The sequence below is a fragment of the Styela clava genome, chromosome 5 (genome assembly GCF_964204865.1).
Source record: "Styela clava chromosome 5, kaStyClav1.hap1.2, whole genome shotgun sequence".
Taxonomy (NCBI): Eukaryota; Metazoa; Chordata; class Ascidiacea; order Stolidobranchia; family Styelidae; genus Styela; species Styela clava.
The window spans coordinates 23594895-23605378 of record NC_135254.1 but is presented as its reverse complement, the minus strand read 5'-3'; the positions used below and the strand labels follow the sequence as shown (position 1 = coordinate 23605378).

The following is a 10484-nucleotide window of genomic DNA, read 5'->3' as shown; positions in this document are numbered from 1 at the left end:
TGAAAATAATTTCCTCTGCTTGCACCTACGTTTATCATTGGTTCATATCCTTCACAACGTTTACGTTACAACCTGATGTTTCATAGCGAAACCAAAAAATGTGAGGTGGATTGGGTTTTGAATGCACAAAACCAACTGCATTTGCCCTATCAGTCTATGCTAAAACCCGCTAGTAGACTCTCCATTACTCATCTGCAAAAAATACGATTACACAAAAATAACTGCTTTTTATTTTCAAAATCACACCACACAATGCTAATTGGTAGCTACTCTATCTCTATTGGTTTAGCAAACGTTAAGGAAATACACAACTTGTCCACTGCCTGCAAAAAATTGTTTTAACAGTTGTGCAGAGAACTTTGGTGTGATAAAGGTTTGCACATGATCTTACATAAAGTATTGAAAATCAATGTAACAATTATTTTCTAAGCTGTAAAATATGATATTTTTAAATAACAGTCGCCAAGATACAAATTATAATTAAACTCAAGATATGTTCAAGAATATTGATCAGATTGTTTGTTTTCAGAGAATTGCGATCAGGTTTTATAAATACCCTCAGTCCGCTTTAAACTTGAGTAATGGGTGGTTAATGAGTTTGTCATAAATGAAATAACATTCAAAATATTTGATGTCACTGATTATTCATAGATTGAAATAAAAATGATTTTGAAACTTACAATTTCAAACAATCCCATCATAGAGTATAATGCAGTTTGATATTAGAATAATTTCATATCCAAAAGTTGGGAAATATGGAGACGAAAACGGCCAAGCACAGATTACAATTTCAGGCAAAATCAATCATACTTGAACAGTGAACAATTGCAAACAAGGTGATAGTTCAAGCAAAGTCGTTAACAATTGTGGTCAGCGATCACAGTGATATTGCAAATATTGATATGAAACTTGTTGATATTACATCATGCATCAAGTAGAAAAATGTTGAGTACAATAAAAACAATCCCAGTCAGAACATATTTGTATCGTATTCATTAATCAAGTTTACAAAAATTAATTCTGACCAAGATAAGGAAATTTTTAATGTATTCGTATGAAATGAAAAACCAACGAACAAAACTCACAGTTGAAAAATAGACTATTAAACAGCATTGTATACCAATAAATTTTCAACCAGCTTGTATATCTTACATTTTTAAGATATAAGTTGAAAATTTTGAAAGTTCTTTCAATGTTGATAAAATGAAAATATCATGCACATATAACAATACAAATTCGATAATAAATGTAGGCTGAGAGTATTGCCAGTTACATTAATAACATATCATTGTATTCACCAATGACTATAGTTGGAATGGAATATGGCAAAACAAAAATTCATGGAAAAATAATTTAGTGCTGTATTTCGGATTAATAATTAAATATGAATTTATTATCTGCATCCCAGTTATAATTGGCATACAAGGATTGAAAATGTCTCAGCTTATTCGCTTCAAAATGTTAGGTATTTAATTTTGATTCAGCGAAATAGTATTCTAACAATCAATAACACTTTGGCACAAAAGTGAGAATTAGGGAGAAGCCAATCACAAGGTAAAAATGTCCAAATGCATTATATCAGAACCAATAAATATCCACAATATACTAATCAATATAATAGTACCAAGCATGAGTTCACAATTAATATTTATTGATTCCTACCCTCATGGATCAATGATCAAACGCAATATCGCAAAAGCAAATGCAAGTTCATAAAGAGATTATCTGGGAATAAAAACCTCTTAAGAAGGAGATCTGTGATTTATACATCCATGTATTATTGTTGACAGAAGGCTGGTAATAAATGATATGTTACATGAGCTGTAAATGATAATTACACGCTACACCCAAATTTATGACATTGTGAGTAAGATATAAGAGCAAATCTTTGTAAATCCACTGGAACAATGGGGATAAACCAGTCCTTAATTAGATTGTTATTCCTATAAGGTCATAGTTCAACAATTGCAGTACTGCGACACAAACATGATCATCGAAATTAAAGAATTTTTTTTTTCATTACTTTGTTGAGGTCAGTTGGTAACGAAGAATCATTATTAGTATTACATAAAACAATTGAGGAAAGGCTACATTTACATCTACACAAGACAAAACTTATAACCATTAGAAACACATCAATAATATGAGTGTAATCTATATTATAATGTTCAGTTTTTAAAGTAGCCTCCTATAACAGTGACTGGGTCCCATCAATATTTCATGGTGAATTGGAAAGTCAACAATGCGCGAATGTAGAACTGTATATGAGAAAAGACAGTTTCTTTCAAATAAAAAAGTTAAAAGACGATTCTACTACATAATTTATTCAGCTCTTTGAAAACAACTTGATCCCATGTTAAATTATTTATTTAGAGTGGCCTTGACACGAAGAATTATGAATTAATACTGCAATGAACAGTCCGAACTCAATATCAATTGATTGATATCAATATGAAAAGTATAAAGCTTAAATGCTGAATTTTGAGAACTATTAGCAAGCGTTAAAATGGTGGCAAGCATATTGATTTCTGCTAATAATTTAGCAACTCTTGGACAGCATCAGTACTGACGTCATATGCCATTACCAGTAAATATTAAAACATACTACTACCTACATTCTACAAAAAAGAGAGCTATTTCTAAAAAAGTATTTGTCTTCGGCAAAATGAATCAAAAAATGTTTTTTTTCATGTCAAATTTCCCAAAGTGGACAATACCTCTATTTGGTCACTATATGGACCATTTCTTAATCTCAACCTATGATGAATTAACAGGCAGCATAAGGATAGTTTTGTAAGTAGGTTGACTTTGTTATGACAATGACAAGTACAGGGCAAAATTGAAAGAGCACTTCTGAGGAAATTTCAGTTGTGAGCTTTTACTACAAACACAAAACATGGCACACTCAAGTATGAAATTTAATGGCCGATAACCTCGTGGATCCTGCCTCTACTTCAGTAAGAATGAAGTGCACAAGTGAAGTACCATTCATAAAGCTTGAAAAAATTCCTAAGTGAGTTTTAATCATGCTGAAAAGTTTGTATCACACCATGTTAACATAACTTCGTGAATTCTCTACCTCTATAGTTGGTGTATTGTTATTCCTAAAACATTATAGAGAAATTTATGTTTCATGGACTATAATATATAGTTTCAACATAACATGATGATTTCAATAGCATCACAAAAATCAAAGGTTGATGTAACTCAAATCTGCCATGACTTCATCAAATACTGATTGTACAATTCTATTATTATGGTTACAATGCTTCTTAGAAATGACATATACAATATTGATGAATCATAGTAATTTAGTGTTCTTGGTAAAAAAAAAATGTATTGATAAATTGAAGCATAGCACCAAATTTCATTTCATTCTTTCAACAAATATAAAATCATATGACTTTTACAATCGATTGAGAAAATAAGACTCGTTTAGTACCGCATAGCAAAGTAAACAATAGAAACGCGTTACTAGAATACTGATTAACAAAAACGCTTTGTATTATTGACAAAACAAACAAGCTGTATTATGAATTCGAGAGCGATATAGCGTCAAAACGAGACAGAGAAAAGATTTATTTTTAGAAACAAATTCACAACTGAATATATAGGTATTAAATGGCATTACGTGTATTTCATCTGATAACTCATAAGAAGTCAAGTCAGTGTACCATTTCCATCACACAGCCAATACCATATCTAATGGATTGTGGTTTGTGAATTTGTACATTACAAGGTGGGGTTACCTTAATTAATTAATAGGTTTAAATCGGTCATTATATAATCATTAAAAAAATCCAATTTGCGGAAGGATTGACACAATACAACTACTTCTAAAAGGTATAAAACACATAATGCACACACACAGAATTAAAAAAAAATAAAATTATGAAAACAGAAAAAATGGGATGTATAATGTAATTCATAATAAAAAATGGTGTTTATAATCTCGTAATGCGTCCTATTGTATGAAGAAAGTTTCATTTTCGTTCATAAAATTTGTGAAGAGTGTAAAGCACCCCAGGCTATTGTTGGGATTAACATGACGTACAATGCAAAGATGCAATGCTTACGCAAGAGAAAAGTCCTGACATAAGCAAGTAGAGAAAACAATTTGGGTTTTACCAAATAGTGTTGTGATGTCATAATGACATTATTGAAAATTTATGATCATGTAACCATTCTTTGATACAAAAGTACATGGGCGTGCCCTAATAGCACATATTTATTGGGCTTTAAATTATATATTATAGCTTTGAATTTATATTGCTTTTGCTCAGTGGGTATACAAAATGAATAATTGATGTTTATTTCTTTGCTGCAGTACAAAAATAAATACCTTATCAAATGTGACAATCATGCAAAATTAGGGTCTTTCAAAGTCATACAACCAAAAATAGTTTTTATATTTACTCCAAGAGATTGGCATTTCTGTGAAGCTATAGCTAAGGAAAAGTTGATAAAATTGTTTGAATACTCTATAATGACAATAAATTATATGTTTAAAAGAAATCAAAACAGAAATTTAAAAAATACAAAAACATGATGAATTCAAAAGATCAGAAATTAAACAAACACTAAGGAACTAAAATAAAAATTTATTTAATCTCTAAAATGCTTGGATCTTTTTCTAGTACGCTTAGGATAATTTTGTCCAAATATTGCCTTAGCTGCGCATTCTCATGCTCTGTTTTCTGTAAGGCTTCAACAACCTCATCTCTCGTGGCAGAGGCCATTTCATCTGCGATTGAATCTACGGGTGCACTACCCATCAATGTCCTTGCATCGACAATATTTCGTGCAAGTTGAACATTCAAATCGTCATTTGCATTTTTTAATCTCTCATTTTCCATCTCCAAGTTTGAAAGTTTAGCAGATAGCATAGCGGCACTTGGAGACTGAGATAAATCCATGCTATTTAATCTTTCGACAAGGGCATTTTTATCTGCCATTGTCTCCTAAACATCAATGTAATATTATTGAATTATGAGATTAAAAATTTTAATGTTTTCCAGAAATTTGGATTGTTTTTCAAGAGCCACAGGGGGCAGAGACTGCCAGAGAGGGCCACAAAACTATTTCATATGTCTGTGTGTAATATTTCGTAACTAGTTTAAAACTTGATCAAAAATATTAAATCTGTAAAATAAGTAACAGTGTTCTTTATGTTTAAGAAAGATAGCAAATGTCATTAGTCGGTTGTTTTCAGTTCACACATTATTTAGAAAAATTCCCAAACCCAAGCATAGTGAGAATGATTGCATTAAATTCTGTAGAACATTTATAGGAATTCGGGCTTATGTCATATTTACAAAGACACACAAGTTGGAGATTACAGATTCAAAAATTAGTTTTACTTATATGTTGAATTACGTCACTAATATGCCAATATTCTTGGAATCATTTAAAAGCTGTGATAGCACCACAGTGAACATATTATTCCACTGTATTTACTTGAAGCAAACAAAGACCTCACAAATATAGGATTATGCAATATGCAAGGTTTTTATGGGGTTTTAATAATAATCAATACAGTCAATTTAGAAGATATTTAAATTCTGAAAATGATCAAAAACAGAGCTCATTATACATCTCTGCTGGAGGTAATAATTCCATGTCGACCACAATTAGAGAATAAGTCAGTCATTACGAATTCTTCTGTAACAGTGGACAGACTACCTTATTTTGCAGCATTTAAAACCATTACGATGTATATCACCAGATTGAGCTCTAACAAGTAAATAAACACACCAACCTCCAAGTCAATTCTCAATTTCTCATTCATGTCTTGTAAATCTGCTTTATCTTCCTCAGCTCGTTCTCTGTTTGCATTGAACTGGTTATTTAATCTCCTGTATTCCTCGTTTGTTTGCATAACCTAGAAATGATAAACAAGTGGAATGAAATATTTTGTTAAGTGAGGTAAATAAGAACACCTGAAAATTAGGAGCATTTAAAAACGACCTGGTCTTATTAGAGGAAGCAATATTAAACTGCATAAATTTTTAAGAAATTCATATTTTCATGTAGTATGAATGTTTTTTGTGATAATAGATTAATTTAAAAATTAAAAATGACTGGTAATGTTTTTAAGCCTTTGAAATAAGATGAACATTGAAATCACGAAATAGTTCACACAGCTTCGATATAATTCAACTAAATGCATGTTTACTCATATCGCATTTAAGATAATCCCTGCATTAAAAATCTTTGTTATATGCGCATAACACCTATCAAACTGAATGTGTGTGGAAGAAATCAACAAAGTGATGAAAGTAGATAACTCACACAAAAGATATCTATGTAAGTAGACAAAAATCATCCTTTCTGATTTCCGGATACCTCTTACTTCCTAAATTTGACTATTCTTGTGTATAACAGAAGTAAACCGCTATATTGGATGAAATAGCAATAAACAGAATGATATTTTAATTAAACTAGAATTCTGATTTTTTATCCTCGCTAACATGAAGTTTATTATCAGTGTAACGTGACATGAACTTTAGCATTATTGTTAATTATTGACTGTATTGTGAATATTGTGCTAGCAGCTAATACAGAGCAATAGTACCAGAATTCTTTGAAATAAAGTAAAATACTTAAAAATGGAGGATTCAATGCAGTAATGTCTGAACAATGTCATTTAATCAATGCAAAAATGTCAGTTTCAAAGAAATTCAATATTACTACTACCAAATTCGCATTGCAATTAAACTTACAGGTAGAAAATAATATAAATCGAACGACACGAGCCTTAGACATCTAGTAAGTTTCAGTAATAATATTTTATATTTATTTCACTGAATTTTCAGTCGATAAGTTTATCACCTTATTAACTAAATTTTCTGTCCCCTAACATTGTAACTAATAATGAAACAACATTAACTTTTATTATTATTAAAGTATATCTATGAAAGTTATATAATTTAATCGTAAAATGCTACTAATAAAAACGCAATGTTCATTAGACATAGACATGGCAACAAATACGCTAATTATTGATTGACAATTATCATACATAGTAAGTCTATATGAAATATCGACAATTTTTTAAAAGCTAAGCTGCTAATAAATATTCATATCTCTTCTCGTCAACTATATTTTCACAATAACCAGTTTAAAAAAACTAAAAAAAAACAAGTAAGCACAACATTGGTAATATATATATATAAATAGGAGACAATTTAGTCAATCAAAGAGAACCAACAAATCATGTTTTAATCCAGCTTTTATTTATAATAATGCTTCAATATTTAAAAGGGGAAATCAGCATTATGTCAATGTTTTGCTGTGTGAACCATTGACTAAAAAGTATATTCTGATGCACCTGACAAAAGATTATATAGATATAACCCCACCATATTTCTGACTATTAATTATTAAGATATACAAAATCCTACCTGCAGATCACACTAGACAAATTCAAACTGAAAAAGATAAATTATAGACCAATAGCGAACCACTATGGCTGCTTGGTTACATAAAACCAGAACAATAATTCTGATTGAGGAGGAATAATCCCAGAATAACATCAATATAATAGTCTAGAAGACTTCCAGTACATATATTTATATAATTAGTAACCATATACAACATTTAGTGTCCTACCTGAGAAGTAAGTCCTTCCACTTTAGTTTGCAACAAAATATTTTCTTCTTTCATTTGATTCAATAAAGCCTTTACTTCACCAAATTCGCAAGTTAAGCGATTATATTCATTTTCAGAACTATTTAATTTTCCCTGAAATGTATAATTATATTTAGAAACAGTAAAAATTGAATATCCAAACTAAGAAAGAAGCAAGTCTACCAAGTGAATCATGCACAAAAAAGGGACCTCCTGAAGTATGCACACCAAGATGGCGCACAACCTGAACTCAGGTTGTGTACCAGGTTAGGGTTCAGGTTGTGCGACATCTTGGTGCGCATATTTCAGGAGGTCCCAAAAAAGTATGTAATTTTATAATTGAAATATTCAATTTTGATATACCGGTATATACCTGCAAAACTTCCAAAACCAGCTGGTGTTCCCTTGTTAATTTCGTTCTCAAATCTTCCAACTTAAGTTCGGAATCTTTTCTAAGATAATTCACTTTTTCCTCAGAATTGACCAAACGTTCTTCGAGTTCATGATTTCTGAGTATAAGCTGCTGTTTTTCATTATTTACAGCTTCATATTGTGCCTGCAGTTTTTTCTCTTCCGTCAATTTTGCAACATGGTCCTAGTAAAAGTTCATAAAATACAATATATAAATGTACAGGAATTTAACTCTTTAACTAAATTGTTTTGTAATTGTCATTCCATGCATTGCTCAGAAAAGTCATGATATAATACTCATTATTAATTTTTGTTGCAAATGTTGTAAAAGAAAACAATTTATTGAGTACCTCCTATTTTAATAACAGAAATTAATAAACATTGCTTCGATGAAGCATATTAAATATAACTCAATATAGGCCAGCCATAGAGAGAATTTACTTGTAGTATGTCGACTTTTTCTGATAGATCTTCTAAATCTGAGGTGACAGATGATGTTTCATCGAGTAAACTCGGATCATCTGACACAAGTCCCGGTGATGCACCACGCATAGTCAGGCTATGTGCTCTTCTGTGACTTCTTCTCATGCTGCCATGCCTCCTGAAGTTGGATTCCTTTGAGGTGTTTATAAAAAATAAGGTGATAAGTGCTCTTTTTGGTATTACCTCAATCATGTCGTTTGGTGTGAACAATAAGTAAAAAATGAAAATAAAAGACTAGATAAAAAAAGGTGTTAAGATATCTAATCAAATTATGCCAAGCAAGTTTATTTTATTGAAATCTATATCTTTATCAACAATTGACATTCATAAGAAACTAAAAATGAATATGATATCACAACTTTTAGTAAACTCAAAAAATGTAATGGGCCTCATTGCCTCAAACAGTTAAATGACAATCTATAATACAAAATAACCTACAAATGAGTACATAATCAACTTATTTTGAAAATAGAAATATATACTTCGCCAAAGCTATGTGTAAATACTGTTAATAATAGAATATTCCTAAAGAAAGAGTGCGAAGCCAAGATATTGATAAGATAAATGCAGTGAATATATGCAGAAATTTCATAGAAATTTTCTTCTAATTAATTCAATTTTTCCAATGCAGCAAATTCCACTTTATAAAATATGAATTACAAATATATTTCAGACACACATTTTCACAACCTACTCATAATATGCCAACTTGAAAAAAATTATTTGAATTTTTGATATCCATCTACACGAAGGTCTCTGAACATTCTGTCTTGCCACATCATAGTAAATATTAGACTCAAATACCTGGGGTAAACTGAGATGTTCTGGATTTCTTCGACTTTTAAATCCATTAGGTGATTCACCTACAGCTTCAAAGCTTTCCATGAAATCATCTCCATTGACTGAATGTGCCATGTCGTCACAGTCTGGAACGTCGTACTCGTTGTATGTATTTTCAGGATCTGAAATGGATGCTTCGTCGTCTTTATAATATGGGGTACTCGTTTTCGGCTGAAACGAGCTTTCTGGACCTGGACTACAGTGCCTGATTTTCTCGTCATTGTCTATAAGTTTGTTTAGTGAACAATGTTCTATATCTTCAGTCAATCCGCTGCCATTTATTCTGTAGTCAGCAGAAGGTTCAGGCAAACTTGTAACTTGATCAGAAGATTCTTGAATCTCAGCTATCGCAGTTTTAAATTGATCAAAAGATATTTTTCCTCTCCTGCATATTTAAAATAAAACAACTGAGCAAAATGGTAAAGAACATGAAGATATAGTGTTCATGGTCATGGCCTTTCAAGTTTGTAAGAATGCAAAAAATCAACTTAGAGTTGAGACACATGAACAATCACAATAATATATTATTAATATTAATAAGTTTAAGCATATTTTTGAGAAACTCAATTCTTGATACCAATTATGGAAATCCAAAAGAATGATTAAATACGGTGTTTTTGAATAACAAAACAGTTTACCAATGCTTATTTCTATAATGATTTAATAAGGATTCAAACCTTTTTGGATCTAACACACCCTTGATTGTATCCAAATCCTGGTTATCCAATTGCTCCGCTAATTTATCTGCTAAAAAATCGGTTAATATATATCCTTCTTCATCAGGGCCACACAGTTCAAAAACTTTTTGTAATTCTCCACCATCAGCCATGGAGGGCACTAATTTAAAAAAATGTTGTTGGCCAAATCTGTTAATATACAATAAATACAGGTCAGCAACTATAATATTATTACTTATAAATGGAACTACAAATTACAGAATTAAATCAGTCGAGGCAATTCATGAATAAAGCTAAAGGATATAAGTTAGCCATGTTAGTGCAAGTTGTGCATTAAATACCAGAATACTGGGGAAGAAGAAAAACTTCTTGACTCAATTTTCGTGATGATTGAAAACATTGAGAAATAAGTGTTGCCAAAGAGCATTGTTTTGTTGTCTGATT

At 30.8% G+C, this 10484-nt stretch overlaps 1 protein-coding gene across 1 annotated transcript; it reads right to left on the bottom strand.

Annotated features, from left to right (window-relative positions):
- Positions 1-207: 207 nt before the first annotated feature.
- Positions 208-10248, bottom strand: LOC120344282 (rab11 family-interacting protein 4B-like). Its single transcript, XM_078112485.1, has 7 exons — positions 10041-10248; positions 9328-9748; positions 8482-8655; positions 8003-8224; positions 7612-7743; positions 5759-5881; positions 208-4961 (listed from the first exon to the last, which is right to left on the bottom strand). Exons 1-7 carry the CDS (start codon positions 10190-10192, stop codon positions 4602-4604), a joined length of 1584 nt encoding a protein of 527 aa, XP_077968611.1. The 5' UTR covers positions 10193-10248; the 3' UTR covers positions 208-4601.
- Between the last annotated feature and the right edge of the window lie 236 nt (positions 10249-10484).